Here is a 22,943-nt window from a genome sequence, read left to right as displayed (position 1 = left end):
TGACGGCTTTGTCTACGTGGACGTTCGGATTTTCGGCGGCCCAGTAGATGCAATTGTGGCGATTTACTGTACCATTGAGTTTGAACTGTGCCTCATCAGACCACACAATCATCTCTGAAAACTCTTCATCGTTGCGCACCATGTTAGTAAACCACTCGCAGTACTCCATTCTACGATCTGGGTCGTCTTCGTTCATTGCGTGCAGCAATCGTGGGATGTAGCACTTTCAATTTGCTGTCTTCAAAATTCGCCCAACACTTGAGCGACTCACTCCAGTTTCACGGGCACACTGTCTGACAGACTTCTGTGGTGAGCGCGTGAATTGTTGTAACACACGACGGGAGTTAGCTGGACTTGTTACTGTTACAGGTCGTCCAGATCGTTGTTTGTGTACATCTTTAACACAGCCTTCGGCTTCAAATTTGTCTCCAATGCGACGAATCGTGGCTCTGTTTGATACTCATTTCGCCACTGCCATTGAACCTCATTAATGTTTTCGTCCTTTAAATACCGCTTCAAAACTGACTTCCTTTCATCGAATGTAAGCCTTGCTCCAGCCATGTTTACTCGAGTAACTAGGTGCTACTGAGAACAGAACACTGACTATCTGGCGACTGTCATCTGACAAAACAAAACAACGCAATACAACGCTTGTGTGGCGATTTTCGGAACTACAAACTATTACACTACCAAAGATGAAACAACTCCGTCAATTATTTTGCCAGTTATGGACTTTTAAAGAGTGGATACATTTTTTTGGACCCCTCTGTAGTTTGTGCCCTACACGAATGAAAACTCTGGCCTGGTCAGATGAGACGCCATTTCTGTTGGTAAGAGTTGATGACAGGATTCGATTACGCCGCAGCTGTCACGAAACCGTGGACCCTCTGCTTGTTAACAAGGCACTGTGCTCATTGGCTGGAAACGGTTATGGTCGTCTACCTGGAGACAGTTTGCAGCCTTTCGTAGACTTCATGATCCCAAACAACGATTGAATTTTTGTAGTTGACAATGCGCTTTGTCACAAATATACAGGCAGTATGGTACAATATTTCTGCAAGGAACTACTAACGACTTGTTGAGTCTATGTCACGTCGAGATGCGGCAATAAGTGAGGCAAATGGTGGTCCGATACAATATTAAGAGGCATCCCATGACATTTGTCACCTTAGTTATCTTAGAGTCGGACACGAAAATAACAGGCGTAGGTCGTTGTCACTGTTCAAACTAGCAGCCACGCTTCCATATTCAGCTCTCACCAAAAGTGCTGGACAGGCACTTGGACGACACTTTCGTCGTGTGGATCCGTAGAGACGAAAAGTGCGGTGACTTCCTAAGAAATCTGAACATTCTCGGGCCAGTATTTACCATGGAGGTTGGAAAGGTTGAGCAGCTACCCTTTCTAGGCATTCTGGTACCGAAGAAATGTGAGAACCTGGCCATCAGTGCGTATCGGAAACCGATATACACTAGCCGGTACGTGCACCCGAGCCGGAAATGAACTGTTACGCTCGTAGCACGCACGACGAACATTTGAGCCGCAGCACTTCGGACGCGAAATACACTTGGCCCGTTTTCTGAGGAGCAATGGGTATTCTGGTGCATGACAAGTGACAAGAAACCTGACACTGTGCGGAGTGACACATCGCTAGAAGTGTCGAGTACTGCCTTTCCACCTTACGCTCCCAGGGTGACGGACAGTGTCGGCACTATAATACGAGAACACGGCGTAAACGCTATTTACAAATCAACCAAGAAGACCAGAGAGCGTTTCAAATCGGCAAAAAGACTATATGAACCCACTCACAATGTCGTTACATATAGTGTACATGTGGAAAAGTCTATGTTCGGCATGACTGGATGTCCCATGTGTACCAGAATAATAATAATGAAAAAAGAAGAGTGTAAGTTTGCAGATGGGGGGAAGCGGCAGTGGGCGAGCACGCGCTGTGAGAGACCGTCACCATAATAAAACAATCCGACAAGCTCGCTGTCGCTGTATAGAAAAGCTGTTTGTTCCGTGAAGCTATATAAACTTGCACACTTGATATTAGTTTTAACAGGAAAGAAAGAAGTCTTACGGTAAACCGATCCTGGATTCCAGTGGTGCAGCGAACGATCGTTGCAGGTAGCAAGACGAAAGCCGCAGGGATAATGACCAGCCCTCGGTTGTCGTCGCGACAGGTAAATCCAAGGAGACCGTAAAAAGTAATTTGCACATTTTTAAGGTAGGCCAAGTATGATTTATTCGCTACTGCATTACACTCCAATGAGAGACGGACATAGGAACCTATTTTTCAAATCAAATTACCAACTACCGGAACGTTCTACCAACACCTTAATAGCTTGACGATAAATATCTGCAGCTTGGTCAAGAAGTCATTCGAAAACCGCTGTGCGAACGTCTTCGTTGTTGCAAAATATCTTAGAAAGAGAAGTTCTTTCCACTTGCCGAAACGATGGAAATTGCATTTGTAGGATCCCGACCGAGTGGCTGATCAGCATCATCCACTTCTGTGCGGCTTTGGTCAAATTTCACTACGACTGGACGCACCATTGCATCCGGTCCTTGTACCACGATAATTTTACGGTGAACCTGTGGGTAGTTTAGACGTTTTACCCACTAGAAGCATGCTTCCCCGCGTTCTTAAATTTCGAAATTCGTTTCCAATCTCCGCTTAATTCCAATCGCACATGGTGATGTATCTGTTGTCTTTATTGCAGCAGAATTGTGTCTGCAGGAGTCCTCAAATATGAACCCCTTCTTCAAATGCGCCACTCTTGTTTCTTAATGGCTTTAGCGTAGGATGACATTTGTAGCTTACTTCGTGAAGTCTATTCTTATAACCTCCAATTGCAGGCTCTAATCGATTACACCACCAGCAGTGAAGCTATGAGAATGCCAACCACTCGTGCTGACGTAGTGTCAGACAGATCATTAAACGTCGGTCGAGGATCACGAGACAAAAACCAACAGGCAGTACGATAACGCGCAAACTGACAGAAACGGCAGACTCTCTGACGGTAAGCATTCATGTCGCGAATTGAGAACCAAATTAGATGCCGTGGTTGAAAACAGATCAGAACAAACTTGACTAGCTCGTTGGTACCAGTTTGTAGTCCCAATGAAATATTTGCAGACATCATAAATATAATTGAGTAGTGAGAGGCAACACAAAATCTCACCGACTGACGGACGGTGTCAGACGTCCGACTATTAGCGTAGCTACAAGCACCATATGTATCTTATCGACTTCACACGCTCACAAGCAGCAACTGTTCCCAACGCATTCCTCTCCATTCTCGGCCTGCTATATGCCACACGTTTTGGGTGAAAATGGAAGAAAACTCCAAGGTCAATGACAAAAGTGATGAGAAGTTAGCAGTATAAGCAGAGACTTGGTGAGAGACTAAAACCTAGGAGCAACATACAAAGATATTTCCTCATCATCACACTAAGAGAAAACGTTTGCTCTTTCTTTTTCCTTTCGTTCTATAGCCCTGAAGGTAATCCGAACTCGATCGGCCTCCTCTCTATGTAAAGTCAGGTACTTTCGTTTCAACCTAGGCAGTCTTACCGAATAAGACTTGGTTAGAAACGGCGAAATGGAAATGTTTTTAAAATGTGTCAGTAGATTCAAATGGTTCAAATGGCTCTGAGCACTATGGGACTCAACTGCTGAGGTCATTAGTCCCCTAGAACTTAGAACTAGTTAAACCTAACTAACCTAGGGACATCACACATGATTTCGAAGAACAGTTGAACGTAATGGATAGTGTTTTGCGAAGAGGGTACAATATGAACATCAACAAAAATAAAACAACGGTTATAGAACGTAGTCGCATTAAATCAGGAGGTATTGCAACCAAATGGGTAAAATGAGGTTTATGGTACAACTTGAGCAAACAAGCGATAAGTTGAGAGGCACCAGGAAATCGTCAATTTGGTAAACAAGGGATGGGCTGCGCCTAAAAATGGTAGATAGAGACCAAGGGATGAATATAGTAAGCAGACAAGTAGATGTCGGTTTCTGCAATTATTCAGAGATGAAGAGTCTTACACAGGAAAAACTAGAGTGGTGAACTGCATTAAACCAGTCTTAGGACAAGGCCATATCAACATCAACAACAAGAACAACAACAACAAAAATAACGACGTACGTTACCGCCAATTACGGACGTTTTGAACGACAACGAAACGCAGACGTCCTTAGATATAGTATACGCTCTCTGGACAAAGATGAGGTGCTGGTTCGCAGGACAGAACGATGTGCTGCTGCGGTTAAGATACTCGATTTACATTCGGTATAAATCCCTATTGAGCTATCTAGATCCCTTTCTGTGGTTTCTGTAGACTGGTTAATTATTATGTTGGGAAGATTCCTTTCAAAATGGCGCGGTCAGTTTCCTTACCGAACCCAAACATGTGCCCTGGTACTCATGACATCGACGTCGGCGCCATCGTTCTCTGTCTACGTGAGGATAGTACATAAACTACCTACATTTTAAGAACTTCGTTTGGACCAATTTGATTCAATATCTGGATGTCACAACGTTTTTGCTTAAGTATTTAAGAACTTTGTTTATTAAGCCTATTTTGTACGATCAAGAATTCAAATGAGCCAAAATTGTGAACGTTGTGGCTAAGAAGCAATGTTTGCACCGATGAGCAGAACAATGCTCAGAAATGTGTCCAAATGTACGTAATTACCAAACTTCTACTAATGTCACTGCATACATTAGCGGTGAGACAAGTTCCTCTCATTGGTTCTACATTAATTACGATTGTCTGAAATATACCACTCGCATCGAAGCAATTATGTACCAGTTTCAGTGAGAACCGTCACAAGTTCATGAATATTCTTGAAAAAAGAAAGTGTTTACGCAAAGACAAATTTGATATTTCCAGAGTTTCCAGCTAGTAATTATCTTTCGTACAGTGGTGTATATTATTTGACAACTTACCCATAACCTGGACGTTGAGTTTGCTCCTGGAGGTGAGACCATCAGGGTTCGAGGCGACACAGACGTAGCCCCCGGAGTCCTGCTCGTCCGCCTCTTTGATTACCAAAGTACCGTTTGGGAACACCTGTTGTCTCTCATTCTGCGGCAGAGACTTACCTGAAATGAAAAAATAATGCTTCTTAATTAATACCACATGTGTCTTCTGACTCACCAAAGAGGTGACGTTGAGCACCCACAAATCGGGGGAATAATTAAGCTTAATGTGGCTCTGAGCACTACGGGACTTAACTTCTGAGGTCAGAGGTCATCAGTCACCTAGAACTTAGAATTGCTTAAACCTAACTAACCTAAGGACATCACACCCATCCATGCCGGAGGCAGGATTCGAACCTGCGACTGTAGCAGTCGCGCGGTTCCAGACTGTAGCGCCTAGAACCGCTCGGTCACCCCGGCCGGGGGGGAATAATTATCAAACATAACTCATAAGCAACCAAGGAAATAGGGTTTCCTTTCAAATTTAGTAAATCCGGCTCTCATCTGAACACTTAACAACTGAATTTAAAGGCAATTTTTGCTCCTTAGACTTTCTGAAACTTGTGCTTCCAAAACGTAAAGAAAAAATGAAGAAAACGATATATGATACGAAGACCCTTAAAAGTAAAATTTTTAAAACTGAGCCGCGCGGGATTAGCCGAGCGGTGTGAGGCGCTGCAGTCATCGTCTGTGCGGCTGATCCCGGTGGAGGTTCGAGTCCTCCATCGGGCATGGGTGTGTGTGTTGGTCCCTAGGATAGTTTAGGTTAAGTAGTGTGTACGTTTAGGGACTGATGACCTTAGTAGTTAAGTCCCATAAGACTTCACACACATTTTACGACTGATTCGTTGGACGCCGTTAATGCTTGTCTGAAGGCACATTTTTTTTTTTTTTATGCAGCAAACCCATAATCAGCATACTTTTCACAAATGGGCCACATTCAGCCACCAGACTACAGCAGCACTACGTTGAAGGAGATATGCTGCTCAGCAAAAAATGAAAAAAATTGGTAACGAATCTGTTTATATAAACTCTTACTGGTGACTGCATTAGCTGCCCATTTTCACTGTATTCAGTACGATATCATAGGCATCAGTTTATTCGTGGGAAAAAAATAAACTAGAACAAACAAAAAAGGACAAGCGTGAGAAAGACTCGCCCTCCGAATGTTCCGTACATAGTTAACGGTATATATAGATAGTTCATCCATCCGAGAAAAAGACAACTTCGACGGTTTTTGCCTGTTATCGATAATGATACTGGCAAGATACTGGTCCGAGGAATTCCAAACTTTCAAGAGCGTTATAATTTTAAGTTTAAATTTTATGCGCAACTTCCCATTTGTTATTGTAATTTTTCATTATTTTATTAATTTTGAAGTTATATTAACATGCTATACTAACTGGCAATTGCAGATGTGTTGGCTTCGTTTGTTGCCATCACTGTATGCGGCCATAGGGCTGTTGTTGTTATGTAGATGTTGAATTGTTCTACAAAACACTTCAACGGATACCTTTTGTGATAACGGTTTCTCACCCCAAACAATGGACGAACAATCCTGCATGAGTTAGTAGTGTTACTTTGATCTGAGACGTTACGCATGGTAAGCGTGACTGGATAGTGAGGCGACCTTTCAAGCATCACCGCTAGATGGCAAAGGCATCGTGTACACAGAGGCCAGGGAATACACTTCATTGTATCGAGGCCAATTAATATAAAATATTTGTAAATTATGCAAACAGACCTACCTCGTAAATCACTCTACCTATTACTGAAAACCAGAGGAAAGTTCCTAGACTAGTTCCTGAGATTTTTCGCAGATTGGGAATGAAAAGTAAGTTTATTACAGCAAAATAACATTTGTAATGGTGTATAATTAAAAATTAACAATTTTAGGATTTTTTCCTTCATTTGTTCTGCGAAATCTTGCTAACAGATGAAGAAGGACAACGACGTGATCCTTTAAGGATTCCATTTTTATTGATTGAGGCACGGAACTCTGAATCGAGAGGATTTGTGTCTTATTTGTACACATCAATATACTCTCCTTACTTAAGGAAAATAAACTCTTTCACATAGGCTAAGATTTTGGACGAAATAATGTTGATACTGGAGATTACGTATGCCGTAATACAGTAATTACTGAGATTACAGAACAGCAAATTCTCGGTGACGTTTGAGAATTCAGTAAAGTGAGAAGTCTCCATTTGCTGTAGTAATCAGACCCAAAAAACATCATACTATTCAAAGGCGATCAGATGGTTTTGATGTTCATCAAAACCAGTAAAAAATTATTTTTTGCAACCGTATTTAGATACCGAATAATGTTTCGGAAGTAGTCTTATAACAGCCACTGTTTCTGGTGGAAGATTTAGTAAGTGTACTGAACAACATTATGTCAGTATTTATACCATTTGCAGACCAATTATTACAGATATTACAAGTCACACATTTTTAGGTTAGGTTCAACACAGAAGAGCCAAAGAAACAGGTACACCTGCCTAATATCGCGTAGGGCCCTGCGAACACGCAGGAGTGCCGCAATACGACGTGGCATGGACTCGAATAACGTCTGAAGTAGTGCTGGAGGGAACTGACACCATAAATCCTGCAGGGCTGTTTCTAAATCTGTAAGAGTACGTGGGGATGGAGACCTCTTCTGAACAGCATGTTGCAAGGCACCCCAGATATGCTCAATAATGTTCATTTCTGGGGAGTTTGGTGGCCAGTGGAAGAGTTGAAACTCGGAAAAGATTTCCTGGAGTCACTCTGTAGCAACCCTGGTCGAGTGAGGTGTAGCACTGTTCTGCTCTAATTGCCCTAGACCGTCGGAATGCACAGTGGACAATGCAGGATGCTTACGTACGTGTCACGTGTCAGAGTAGTAGCTACACGTATCAGGGGTCCCGTATAACTCGAACTGCACGCGCCCCACACCATTACAGAACGTCCACCAGCTTGAACAGTCCCTAGCTGACATGCAGAATCCATGGATTCATAAGGTTTTCTCCATACCCGTACATGTCCATCTGCTCGATACATATTGTAACAAGACTCATCCGACCAGGCAACGTGTTTCCAGTCTTCAACAGTCGCATGTCGGTGTTGACGGACCAGGTGAGGCGTAAAGCTTTGTGTCGTGCAGTCATCAAGGGTACACGAGTGGGTCTTCGTCTCCGAAAGCAAATATCGATGACGTTTCGTTGAATGATTCGCACGCTGTCACTTGTTGATGGCCCAATATTGAAATCCGCAGCAATCTGCTGAAGGGTTGCACACTTCTGCCTCTTTGAACGATTCTCTTCAGTCATCGTTTGTATCATTCTTGCAGAATCTTATTCCTGCCGCAGCGACGTCGGAGATCTGATGTTTTACCGGATTCCTGATATTCACGGTACACTATTGGAATGGTCGTACGTGGAAATCCCCACTTCATCGGTACCTCGGAGATGCAGTGTCCCATCGCTCGTGCGCCGACTATAACACCATGTTCAATCTCACTTAAATCTTGAAATCCTGCCATTGTAGCAGCAGTAACCGATGTAACAACTGGGCCAGACACTTCTCGTCTTATAGAGGCGTTGCCTTACGCAGCGCCGTATTCTGCCTGTTAACGTATCTCTCTATTACAGCACGCATGCGTACACCAATTTCCCCGTTTCTTCAGTGTACCTCCAAGTATATATAAGCAAGAGCAAGCCAGTAGTGCTTATTTTCCCCCAGGCAGCACGTCAGCTGTTGCAGTGTGGATGCGTGGACACAATTCTATAATGACAGATGTATCAACTTAGTTCTGCAGACACGACTGCGCAGGAAACATCAGGTTGTAAAGTTTGCGACGTGTTTGTGGGAAGACTGTTCGACGCAGAGAAAAAACAACCAGCACACTTCTGTGTGTTCATTTTAAGGTATGACACAAACAACCCTCTGCACGTATATCCTTTACACCCTCTATGTTTTCAAGTCGACATATCATTTGAGTAGTTTGTCTTGATTTTTCTCAGCACAACAAAAATGTTCAAACGTGTGTGAAATCTTATGGGACTTAACTGCTAAGGTCATCAGTCCATAAGCTTACACACTACCTAACCTAAATTATCCTAAGGCCAAACACACACACCCATGCCCGAGGGAGGACTCGAACCTCCGCTGGGACCAGCCGCACAGTCCATGACTGCAGCGCCTTAGACCGTCAGCATAACAATTCTAATAGACGACTGTAATATATATCAACGCTAATAGGCGACGTTAATATAAATATGTATATACTCCTAGGATTCGTCGACGTAGGAAGGGCATTCGACAATGTAGAATGGTGTAAGGAGTTCGAAATTCTGAGAAAAGCAGGAGTCAGCTATAGGAGGAAGACCGGTAATATACAATATGTGCAAGGTTGAAGAGGGAAATCAGTACTGGAAGCGGAAGAACGTAGTTCTCGGATTAATAAGGATGTAAGACACAGATAAAGTCTTTCACATGTACTGTTCAATCTGTACATCCAATATCAATGACAAAAATGAAACAAAGGTTCAATTATAGAATTAAAATTCAGGATGAAAAGTTATCAATGACATTGCTATCCTCAGCGAAATTGAAGGAGAATTACAGTATCTGTTGAATGATATGAATAGTCTAATGAGTACAGGATATGGACTGAGGGAAAACCGGAAAAAGACAACAGTACTGAAAGTAGCGGAAATGAATATAGTAAGAAACTTGACAACAAAACTGTGATCGCAATGTAGGTGAAGATATGAAATTCTTTTGCCTTGGGAGTAAAATAATAATAACGGACGAAGCAAGGAGAACATATAAAGCACACTAACACAGGCAAAAAGGACATCAGGGAATAACCTCCGTGGCCCTAGAGGGAGCTGAAAAGGTAAAAAATTGTTGGAAAAGACAAACATTGGAATACATCCAACTGATAATGGAGGACGTAGTATACAAGTGCTGCACTGAGAAGAAGATGTTATGTAGAGGATTTATAGTGGGCTGCATCAAACTATTCATAAGACTTCTTTTTTTTGTATTTTTTTTTTTAGAAAAGAAGAAAACTTTCAATGCCACTCGCTTTCTTGCATGCTAAATTTCCTTAATATATCACAGAAAATGTACAGAGCTTAAATGTCGTTGCTGTACGCTCCCAGCTTAACGCTGATAGCGGGCCTACTTGTCACACAAGATTAGCAGCTGAGCTTCGTGGCGGCCTGAGCAAACAACAATGCTTCAGCTGCCGGTTGCGCTAACAGCCCCGACGCTCAACACTTGCTACGAAGGGCCTCCTCTCGTCCAGCAATTATTATACTTTATGGTTTAGGTGAAACTGTAATTATTCTCACGTGCGGTGATGTGGAAAACAGTAGGCATAAAGACTTAACCAGATAACAATGGTGTCACAGCTATAGCACGCCATTGGCGTAGCGCTTTTGTAACAGGAGACTCCAGTGACACAGAATTTTCTACTTTGACGGTAGTCGCACAGACCATATAGAACTTTTTAACTAATTTAATGTAACTCGTTGACAAACCACTCTTGTTCGTACTTGTCCACAGATTGTTTTGTGGTCCGGTATCACAGCCCTCTGCAAATCCATGAAAACTGAACGGGTTTCGATTCCTCTCGCAAATCGCTTCCCATCGATATGTGAGCGTCCTGGTCTAAACCCATTCTTCAGATATTACAGCCACCATCCATATTCTTTCTTTTAAGACTATCCTATATATTTGGTCTATTGATGACATTACAGTTCTGCCCCGGTAATTTCCACAGTCCTATCTACTCCCCTTCTTATAGGTTGAAGTAAAAATTGTCTTTTTCCCTTACTTCCTATTGGGCTACGATATCACACACATCTGTGGGAGCTGCCTTTATTAATTCTATGTTTATTCCACCCGTATTGGTTATTTCCCATTTTTCATAAGCTTCAGAGCTTTCAAACGTTTTGTGAGGTTATCTGTCGTGTACGTGGCTGTTTGTCTTTTTCCGTCAAATTTAACATTCCTTATACAAATTCCTTTCTCTTCTCCTCGAGCAGGGCTTGCTAGTAGTTCACCAGCACCTCCAATATCACTAAAGTAATCCCAATCTATCATTGTTTTGAACTCTCATCGCCTTCAGTATCTTCCACGTTCTGCTTGCTATGTTACCACCTAACTTTTCTTCTATACTTTCTCCGACTTCCTGCCTCGCCTTATGATTAGCTTTAGTAATGGCACTTACTGATTCTTTCTATTTAGCTCCTTACGTTCTACGGTATTCATCAAGCAGAATGCTCAGCCATAGGCCTCCGTTTACATCAACACCAATTTCTCTACTTCCTCATTCCGCCATGGATTCTTGCATTTTTCCTCAGTTTTGTTTTTTCCCGCAGACATTCAGAGGCCGCCACGTGTATCATTGCTTCAACAGACTCATATATATTCTCTGCAGTATCATCCTTGACATGCGTTGCCTTCTCTGCCGGTCTAAATTCATAGAGGAACCGTGCTGCATCCTGCTGTAAACTTAGCTGATTATACCGGACCTTCGACGACTTCAAATTTGCCAATTCTTCACCTACAACGTTTTTTCTATTTCAAGGGAAAGTAGATTCTTGAAACCTGTAAGTAATGGTATGGTGCACATTCGGCGCCCTGTCCTTAACAGAGTTGTTTTTTGCCCTGCTATCATATAGTAAATTATTGACCTTAACTTACGATTTGGTTGTTCCCTCCTATCGTCCTACTGACTTAATGACTTGTGCCTAAACCATCCATTCATTATCTTCAACTGATGAAATGAGTCTATCAGTCTATCACCAAAGTAATTTAACACATTTTTCCCATACTGACCAACAGTGGGGTCCATCACTACGTGCATTCAGTCCCCAACAACTAAAATTTCTTTTCGATCACTTATCTGCTCCAGTGATCTCGTCAATTTCTCAGAAATTTTTTCTTTTTCATCCATCTTGGTGTCGTTGTTTGATGCACACACTGCCATGATCACAACTGATGGATAAAAATTCCATTTGGAACTACAGGATCCTTTAGCTAATCTTATTCCAGGATTTTATACCTTTCTTGTATTTTTTCGTAATATCTACGGAGACCCCACTTCTGGCTCTCTCCGCTTTAGGCTCCCTGCTGTGTGATGTAACTATTCTGTTCTTCCGTATCTTCGCCCTTTATCTTTGTTTCAGTTACGGCTACTATGTCCATATAATATTTACATATTTCATGAAATATATTCAGTTTTAGTGGGAGTCCCCTGGACATTCCGTGCACTGATATGCATTGTCCCTGTCAGTGACGAATTTCGTTTTCCAAAAGTCCAACCCGTTCATCTGAGGCTATTTTAACGGGAAATTTTGCCCTGGAACATTTTTTACAGGTGACGGGGTGGAGGTCTGACGTCCAAACCCCTAGCCTAGAGAACATAAAAAAGCCTGCAGAATCAGTCTTCATAAGTGATTGCACCTCGATTATATTCTACCTTCCCTGACTGCAGCGTATCTCTTACAGTTTAAGTTCATGGTTTAATGTACCGTTTTTGATCCTTTTTTCTCCTGAAATATCCCTTACCATTGATTAGCGAACCCAGCTAAGTTTCACAAATGATAAATATGTATGGGAATTGTATGTGCGTCTTAACCTGGGGTATCGCTAGGAATTGTATCAGAATGCAACTCGAAATGACAATAAATCGTATAGAATGTGAGTGAAAAGTAATTCTCTGTTTTCATTTTCAGTGTTTCTATCTTTTAGTTTTTTGTACACAACAGAATTACAAAACTTCACAATTTAGAACTGTTTTTATTTTTTTTTTTTTTTTTTTTTTTTTTTTTTTTTTTTTTTTTTTACTCTGTGATACAGTGCTGTCAACTCTTCCGAAATTCCACTACGCGTAGCGGAGCTCTTTGACATCTGCTGCGTACTTCATAATTGTTAAACATGTAGCGTAGTTTAACTTCCTGCATATAAAACCTTACCAAATTTCCGATCTGAAGTGTAAAAATATTTAATTCAGTATTAAGATGATTTTGAAATACGGATTTAATATGTAGTGTGTATGTTACATACAATTTAATCTGCACACTTTCATATTCATTTGCATATGAATGTTCTGATGACATCTGAGACAATACCATTTAAGATACCACGCACATTAAAGGACTCCCCCTATAGCTGTCAATGAACAATCATAAAGCTATAAATTCAAGCGCCAACTGAAATACGAGACGATAACAAAATATTGTTAAATCGATTCGGTACAGCAAGTGGTGTGAATCGAACATGTGTGGCTGGGTATTGTAACGTTAAAGGTACAAGGCCATTAAATAATGAGCGCCATAGCTGGCTGTCCTACACCAAAGAAGAACAGGGAGCTTGCGCAAGATGAGGAAAAATCTACAAAATAATTATTCTCTGTGTGTTGGTTAAATGAAGAATTTTTAAAAAGTAGTTATTACCAGTTAGCGATGTCAACACGGAAGTCAAACCCAATGTAATGGAATGTAATGCTTGGAGCCAAACGAAGTGGCTTGGTGTACCACACCGGAAGCTAGAGCCAACGAATGGCAATGCATATTATTACTGTTATACTACTATTACTATAACTACATTTAACTTTAGAGGTAGAGCAACAAATTATAATACAAGAATTTCCATAGAAATACGGAGCACTGTAATATTATTTACGTCAATATACCAGGACACCACTGTTGCTATATATGAGTACTTTAGTTTTCGGACATTTAAACCAGAGAAAGAGCAAAACGATGCTACAGTGGCTGATAAACGATTCAGTTTTTTAGATATGGCTCACGATTTCACTTTCAATTCAGTGCGACATGTTGCAGAGACAGCCAAACAGTACGTCAGGGTCGCACAAAATGCACAACCATTGTAAACACTGTTCTCTCCGCAAGTACTTAGGACGAGTTTATCATCCTTATAGGTGAGAGTTCAGATATCGGCAATGTCAGTTTAATGTGTAAGTTAGTGGAATATCTAGAAAATTCTGATGTCAAAACACAACATCTTTATCTAACTCCCTTATGTGGAGACGAAGTTAAAGCTAGGAGTCTGTACAACATGTTAACAAAACCTATAGAGACGTTTGAGATATCTGCAGTTAACGTTGTTGGGTGTTACGTTGATAATGTCCATGATATGTTAGGTGAGAATGAATCATTCAAGAGCTGCTTCTTAAGCGAAAACTCCAAAATAATTGGGAACGGATGTATTTGTCATTCAGCATAAAAATGGCTCTGAGCACTATGGGACTTAACATCCATGGTCATCAGTCCCCTAGAACTTAGAACTACTTAAACCTAACTAACCTAAGGACATCGTACAACACCCAGTCATCACGAGGCAGAGAAAATCCCTGAGCCCGCCGGAAATCGAACCCGGGAACCCGGGCGTGGGAAGCGAGAACGCTACCGCACGACCACGAGCTGCGGACAATTCAGCATATTTAGTTGCCGTATCTGGCGTACAAGTAATTCCTACCCATGCGGAACCTCTGACATAGAATGTTTGCAGCTATTTTTAGTGCTCTTCAAAACTCCAGCGTATATCTCACGAATTCCTGAAATTCGTGCAGTGAAATTAGAATGTGCTTAGTTTTGGTACCGGTATGGACTGGTTTACTAATATAGCAATTTGTGACAGAACGGACAGCATGCGATCAACTCATCAGGTAATTCGTTTGGTACGATCAGTCACCGCAGTAAATCTAATAAAACTTCCTAAATGTATAGGTTTCCTATTGAAACAGAGTGCTAAAATGAAAACAAATTATGACGTTGCTGTATACACCAGTTTTAGAAAAGTATTTACGATATGTGGAGAAACGATATATAGCCGAGGATTAATTTGTTAACGGTTTAAACGCATTGCTTTCGCAGTTGAAACCTGTTGCGAGAAAGAACAAGAAACGGCACATTTTCACAGCGCAGCGCAAAACATTTTCTTCCTCGTGGCAGATTTTAACTGAAAATAATATATGGTCTCTCCGTCCGAGCGTTATTAATTAAATCGCAAACGTTTTTTCACAGTTCGGTCACGAACTGTCTGAGATTTTTGCTAACCACTTTTCCGCTCTCTATACGAGGCCAGAACCTTTCTTAGGGAAACTTATCTCTGCCAGTATCTACTTTTTAGTTGTTTTGGAAGAAATGAAAAGAGGGAGAGACAGATGTTTCTGATAATAATAATGTCTTGTGACGAGGACCTCTCGTCGGGTAGACCGCTCGCCTGGTGCAAGTCTTTCGATTTGACGCCACTTTTTTTTTTTTAGATCTAATTTTGTTCTGAATTGTTCGTTGTATTTGTTCGGGGCGGACGTCTGATGACACCCGTTCAGGTTCTTTGTTGATCCGTTCACTCAGTTGTTTTATTATAGGGGGCAGCTAACCCTCTGACCGAGCAAGCTGAGCTACCGTGCCGGTATCACTTCGGCGACCTGCGCGTCGATGGGGATGAAATGATGATTACGACAACACAACACCCAGTCCCTGAGCGGAGAAAATCTCCGACCCAGCCGGGAATCGAACCCGGGCCCTTAGGATTGACAGTCTGTCGCGCTGACCACTCAGCTACCAGTGGCGGACATCTTTCTGATGTTCTCCTACGAGGTACAGTCTATGAAGGAACAGCATGGTCGGCATTACACACAGAGGGTAAAAGATATCGATTTAGTTCAACAACCCAACAGAGGGAACCTTTGTTCTACATGCAGTGTCCATAAGGCATTAGTTTACGTTGAATTCTTGACTGAGATACACAAGAAGAGACATGAGTGCAGTTAACGGGTCGCGTTTATCGAAGATGTGTGATGCCATCTAACAAACGTTGCTTCTTCGACAGAAATGAAGACTAAACACTGGAGAAGGACTATGATTCAGCTTGGAGGGAAAAAAGGAAAAAAGGTGTGCAGGTACTGGATTTGCCCCCACAGTCCGCGGACGCAGATCCTGTCGAAAATGTATAGTCTTCAATGTAAGCGAAGTTACAAGAAACAAAGATCTTCATTTTGGAAACAGCCGTCAACGGAAAATTCGACGGTTCTTGAGGTCTCCTCCACGTGAATAAGCGGGAAACTTTGTTTCGAACGTGCCTCAGAGATGCCAAGCAATTACAGACACGGCGGGTGATTGGAAGTATTGCTGTGGACTGTCAAATAAAGTACGTAGCTGCTGGAATACTTAACTTTAATCCATAATTGGTGAACATCGCTCTTGACAGTACATGTTTTACAGCATCAATAGTAACTGGTAATGGCGCCTTGCTAGGTCGTAGCAAATGACGTAGCTGAAGGCTATGCTAACTATCGTCTCGGAAAATGAGAGCGTAATTTGTCAGTGAACCATCGCTAGCAAAGTCGGTTGTACAACTGGGCGAGTGCTAGGAAGTCTCTCTAGACCTGCCGTGTGGCGGCGCTCGGTCTGCAATCACTGATATTGGCGACACGCGGGTCCGACGTTTACTAACGGACCGCGGCCGATTTTGAAGGCTGCCACCTAGCAAGTGTGGTGTCTGGCTGTGACACCACACGTATTATTAGTTGTAACTGCATTTTTCTGTTTTTCATATACGACGTATTCATACGTTTTAGTTTCTTGTCAAGTACAATTTTCTACTGATTAACCTCACAATAATCTTGCTGAGCAAAAGCAAAGGGGGTTGCACTCACATTTTATAACAGATTTGCTGTAACTAGGCCTCAAAATAAGTTTCCGCGTGGACAAAATTATTCTTTAAGCTATTTAATAGTTTCGTATTTATGTCCAAGGACCTCGGAGAGGCAGAGACATATTCACGCAGAGTAATAGAAAGACTTATTCCCCCAGTTCCAGTCACAGAAGGTGGCCGGCTCCGCATGCACGGATATATCAGCCATACGCTTTAGTTACTAAAACCTGTTGGAGAGGAAAATTTGGAGACAATATAGAACGCTATTCTTTGGACTGTATAAGGAAGTGTGCTTTAACTGCATTGGAAAAACCATATATTCTTAAATCTGATTTCTTATCTCTCGTACGGTGTTAGGTGAGTTATGTTAGTGATTTGAAACTTTGACTCACGTTTTTTCAATATATACTTATTGGTTTGCACAGTTTTGCGTTGCGTTTACTCAAATAGGCTAACTGGTAAACAATATTTTAGGTTTCTCGGGATTACAAGCGCTACTAATTATGTAACAGTAGAAATTATAAAACCCAACAGCATTCTCAATAGACACTCCTCACGTTGTGTAGGCCTTGTCGTTTACATGTCAATAAGGAAAAAATTAATTTAGATAAGTATTTTTCTCAAGAATTCTCACAATCGTCTGATAAAGGTTCTCCGGTAAATGAACTACTAGAAACTTAAGCATGAAATGTAATAGTTAAGAAGATACAGTGAACTGCCAGTAACTTCCTTAAATTCGAAAATACTACGTTGTATTACCACAGTTATCATCTCAGTTGAGCAGTTACCGAAACAGTGTGTGCTGTAGGACGGAAAGATACATCATTGTCTAGCACTTCAATAGAAACATAAAGGTAGGTAGATCAAAAATAATGGCATGGGCGATGCTGAGTACACTAAAATCAGGAGGAAAATTTAGCAAGACAAAGATGGTGGAAGGAAACTTGTTAGATCTCTCGAAAGTACTGTCCTGAATTTTATTTTGATGAATCTGACCACGCGTGACGTGATGTGTTACCAAACGAGATCTGACGATCGAAAGAGATCGTGATTATCTGCATCAATTTTTCTTAGCTCTGAATGAAGTACACTATGTGAACCAAAGTATTCGGACACATCCAAAAACATTCGTTTTTCGGATTAGGCGCACTATGCTGTCACCTACTACCAGGTACTCCATATCAGCGACGTCAGTAGATATTAGACATCGTGAGAGAGCAGAATGGGGCGCTCCGCAGAACTCACGGAGTTCGAAAGTGGTCAGGTGAATGAGTGTGACCTGTGTCATACATCTGTACGCGAGATTTCCACACACCTAAACATCCCTAGGTCCACTGATACCGATGTGATAGTGAAGTGGAAAGGTGAAGGGACACGTACAGCACAAAAGCGTAAAGGCCGATAGCGTCTGCTGGCTGACAGAGACCGCCGCCAGTTGAAATGCGCCGTAATGTGTAATACACATCTATCCAGACCATCACACAGGAATTCCAAACTGCATCAGGATCCACTGCAAGTACTATGACAGTTAGGCTGGAGGTGAGAAATCTTGGATGTCATGATAGAGTGGCTGCTCATAGGCCACACATTAAACCGGTAAATGCCAAACGACGCCTCGCTTGGTGTAAGGAGCGAAAACATTGGATGATTGAATAGTGGAACAGCGATGTGTGGAGTGACGAATTACGGTATGCAATGTGGAAATCCGAGGGCAGGATGTGGGTATGGCGAATGCCCGGTGAACGTCCTCTGCCAGCGTGTGCAGTGACAACAGTAAAATTCGGAGCCGGTGGTGTTACGGTGTGGTCGTGCTTTTCATGGTGGGGCTTGCACCTCATGTTGTTTTGCGTGACACTATCACAGCACAGGCCTACACTGATATTTTAAGCACCTTCTTGCTTCCCACTGGTGAAGAGCAATTCGGGAATGGCGATTGCATCTTTCAACACGATCGAGCACCTGTTCGTAACGCATGGCCTGTGGCGGAGTGGTTGTAAGGGAATAATATCCCTGTAATGGACTGGCCTGCACAGAGTCCTGACCTGAATCCTATAGAACACCTTTGGGACGTTTTGGAACGCTGACTTCGTACCAGGCCTCGCCGATCGACATCGGTACCTCTCCTCGGTACAGCACTCCGTGGAGAATGGGCTTCCATTCCCCAAGAAACTTTCTTGCACCTGATTTAACGTATGCATACGAGAGTGGAAGCTGTCATCAAGGTTAAGGGTGGGAAAACACCATATTGAATTCCAGCAGTACCGAGGGAGCGCGTCATTTTCAGCCAGGTGTCCGGCTACTTTTGATCACATAGTGTAAGACAGCGGGAAGAAGTTTTTTTTTCCTTTTTTCCCCCAATTGATCAGGAGACCCCAAGGAACTGTGATAGGACCGCTGTGTTTCTCTATATACATAAATGATTTGTCAGACGGGATGAGCAGAAGTCTACGATTGTTTGCTGATGATACCGTGGTGTACGGTAAGGTGTCGAAGTTGAGTAGCTGTAGGAAGATACAAGACGACTTAGAGAAAATACCCAGTTGGTGTTATAAATGACAGTTATTCATAAAAGTGAAAATGTGAAAACTGTGTTAGGGAAGACAAAGGGTCGACTACGTTCTATTGGGAGAGAGTGGGTCGCATGCAAAAGAGATCGCATGTAGGACACTGGTGCGACCTATTCTCGAGTACTGCTCGAGAGTTTGGGATCCGTACCAGGTCTGATTGAAGGAAGACATCGGAAGAAATTCAGAGGAGGGATGCTGGATTTGTTACCGGTAGGTTCCAACAAAATTAAAGTGTTACGGAGATGCTATGGCAGCTGAAATGGGAATCCCTGGAAGGATGGCAGGGTTCTCTTTGGGAAACACTATCAAGAAAATTTAGAAAACCGGCATTTGAATATGACTGCCTAACGATTCTGCTCCCGCCAACAGACATCACGCGTATGGAGCACGAAGATAAGATACGAGAAATCAGGCTCATACTAAGGGATACAGACAGTAGTTATTCTACCGTTCTCTTTGCGAGTGGAACAGGAGGGGAAATGACAAGTAGTGGTACAGCATACCCCCCGCCACGCACCTTACAGTGGCTTGCGGAGTAACTATGTAGACGTAGGTGTAGATGTCGATGCAGGTATCGAAAATACCCAAAGCTGTATTTGTTCATGTTTGAATAAATATCGAAGAGTCCTCTCCAACTTTTTTCGGTACTTCCCTTTGTTTTTTCAGTCGATCGTACACGTGAGAGAGGGGAAATGCGCTGATAAACGCGCAGTTCAGCACCCCCCCCCCCACAAAAAAAAGAAAGGGGAACTGACAACGAAAGATCCGTTACGTATAACAATGCGGAACAGCAGAGGTGTTAAAGCACTTTGCTAACAACGATGTGGAACACCTACGCGGCGTAGCTCTCTCCCTTTTCGCCAAGTACGTGGGCTGCAGGTAATTGTACGTCTCGCGGCTCCAACTTTTCGCAGCGTCTGGGCAGTTCTCGTTATTCATGTACGCCTCTCTCTGAGAGCTACAACAGTGGGCGTTAAGATTCTCTGCCGAACCTGCATTCCGCCCATCCACTGTTGTGTGAATATTCCGCGAGGAAGGCCCGCGAAACTCCTGCCGCATTTGCCTTTTACCCGATCCGAAAGGCCGTCTTTTTGAAAGCAACAGGATCCTATTCAGCCCCACATCGTGATATAAAGGAAATGAGCTTACGTGGAGAACAGCACGAACGCATTGTCACACCACAGCCGTTACCCACGAAATACTTTAAAGCATACAAGTTTTCCACGTGGAACTTGTAAAGCTTTGTCCAATAACTTTTTAGGGCGAAACTAAAATGCTGTTATGGTCGATTTCAATGCAAATGGTTTCACAGACCAACCAGTCTGATAACATGGCTTGGTGGTCAGCAATGAACGACCTGTATAGTAGAAAGTAGAGTTTATCAAATCAGGCCCACCGAGACTGTGCAAGTCAACACCGTAAAATTCATGTTGTGACAAATTGCAAATAATTTTATTAAACTTACAAGACACGTTTTTCGTGATATTTTGTTGGGTCCATGGTGATATGCTAAATTACGCTTGGTGAATTTATTACAGTATACATGTTGGGGAACCGTTTTCTGTTGGTGATTACCTTTAGTAACTGTGAGAAGTAAACTAAATACTATGTTAGAAATAAATAAAATAAATTGATTATGTGTGTTACTGTGTAATAATATAATTAATAGGAATCATAAATCTTTTTATTTCTACCGAATACATCTATTTCGGAATTGAGCTCGTAGTTACCTTACAAAGCCATTAAATAAATCATACTGAAACAATTAACATGTTTCTGTAACACACTAATGTTGTTGTTGTTGTTGTGGTCTTCAGTCCTGAAACTGGTTTGATGCAGCCCTCCATGCTACTCTATCCTGTACAAGCTTCTTCATCTCCCAGTACCTACTGCAACCTACATCCTTCTGTATCTGCTTGGTGTATTCATCTCTTTGTCTCCCTCTACGATTTTTACCCTCCACGCTGCTTTCCAATACTAAATTGGTAATCCCTTGATGCCTCAGAACATGTCCTACCAATCGATCCCCGTTGTGCCACAAACGTCTCTTCTCCCTAATCCTATTCAATACCTCCTCATAAGTTATGTGATCTACCCATCTAATCTTCAGCATTATTCTGTAGCACCACATTTCGAAAGCTTCTATTCTCGTCATGTCTAAACTATTTATCGTCCATGTTTCGCTTCCATACATGGGTACACTCCATACAAATACTATCAGAAACGACTTCCTGATACTTAAATCTATACTCGATGTTAACAAATTTCTCTCCTTCAAACGCTTTCCTTGCCATGGCCAGTCTACATTTTATATCCTCTCTGCTTAAACCACCATCAGTTATTTTGCTCCCCAAATAGCAAAAGTCCATTACTACTTTAAGTGTCTCATTTCCTAATCTAATTCCCTCAGCGTCACCCGACTTAATTCGTCTACATTCCATTATCCTCGTTCTGCTTGTGTTGATGTTCATCTTATATCCTCCCTTCAAGACACTATCCATTCCGTTCAACTGCTCTTCCAAGTCCTTTGCTGTCTCTGACAGAATTACTATGCCATCGGCGAATTTCAAAGTTTTTATTTCTTCTCCATGGATTTTAATACCTACTCCGAATTTTTCATTTGTTACCTTCACTGCTTGCTCAATATACAAACTGAATAACATCGAGTAGAGGCTACAACCCTGTCTCACTCCCTTCCCAACCACTGGTTCCCTTTCATGCCCCTCGACTCTTATTACTGCCATCTGGTTTCTGTACAAATTGTAAATAGCCTTTCGCTCCCTCTAGTTTACCCCTGCCACCTTCAGAATTTGAAAGAGAGTATTGCAGTCAGCATTGTCAAAAACTTTCTCTAAGTCTACAAATGCTAGAAACATAGGTTTGCCTTCCTTAATCTAGCTTATAAGATAAGTCGTAGGGTCAGTAGTGCCTCACGTGTTCCAATATTTCTACGGAATCCAAACTGATCTTTCCCGAGGTCGGCCGCTATTAGTTTTTCCTTTCGTCTGTAAAGAATTGGCGTTAGTATTTTGCAACCGTCACTTATTAAACTGATAGTTCGGCAATTTTCACATCTGTCAACACCTGCTTTCTTTGGGATTGGAATTATTACATTCTTCTTGAAGTCTGAGGGTATTTCGCCTTTCACATACATCTTGCTCACCGGATGGTAGAGTTTTGTCAGGACTGGCTCTCCCAAGGCTGTCAGTAGCTCTAATGGAATGTTGTCTACTCCCGGGGCCTTGTTTCGACTTAGGTCTTTCAGTGATCTGTCAAATTCTTCACGCAGTATCATGTGTCCCATTTCATTTTCACCTACATCCTCTTCATTTCCATAATATTGTCCTCAAGTACATCGCCCTTGTATAGACCCTCCATATATTCCTTCCATCTTTCTGCTTTCCCTTCTTTGCTTAGAACTGGGTTTCCATCTGAGCTCTTGATATTCATACAAGTGGTTCTCTTTTCTCCAAAGGTCTCTTTAATTTTCCTGTAGGCATTATCTATCTTACCCTTAGTGATATGTGTCTCTACATCCTTAAATTTGTCCTCTAGCCATCCCTGCTTAGCCATTTTGCACTTCCTGTCGATCTCATTTTTGAGACATTTGTACTCCTTTTTGCCTGCTTCATTTACTGCATTTTTATATTTTCTCCTTTCATCAATTAAATTCAGTATCTCTTCTGTTACCCAAGG

The 22,943-nt window shown here is 42.1% G+C and overlaps 1 protein-coding gene across 1 annotated transcript in view; it reads right to left on the bottom strand.

Moving 5' to 3' along the window:
* LOC126455887 (Down syndrome cell adhesion molecule-like protein Dscam2) overlaps positions 1–22,943 on the bottom strand; it is a 225,813-nt gene that overhangs the window by 129,986 nt on the left and 72,884 nt on the right. The window contains exon 6 of the mRNA XM_050091647.1: positions 4,966–5,121. Coding sequence (XP_049947604.1) covers positions 4,966–5,121 — 156 coding nt within the window. The remainder of the gene's footprint in view (positions 1–4,965; positions 5,122–22,943) is intronic.

This window comes from Schistocerca serialis, chromosome 2 (assembly GCF_023864345.2).
Source record: "Schistocerca serialis cubense isolate TAMUIC-IGC-003099 chromosome 2, iqSchSeri2.2, whole genome shotgun sequence".
In the NCBI taxonomy this organism is placed as follows: Eukaryota; Metazoa; Arthropoda; class Insecta; order Orthoptera; family Acrididae; genus Schistocerca; species Schistocerca serialis.
The sequence above is the reverse complement of the archived record's forward strand: the minus strand, read 5'-3'. Positions and strand labels throughout refer to the sequence as shown.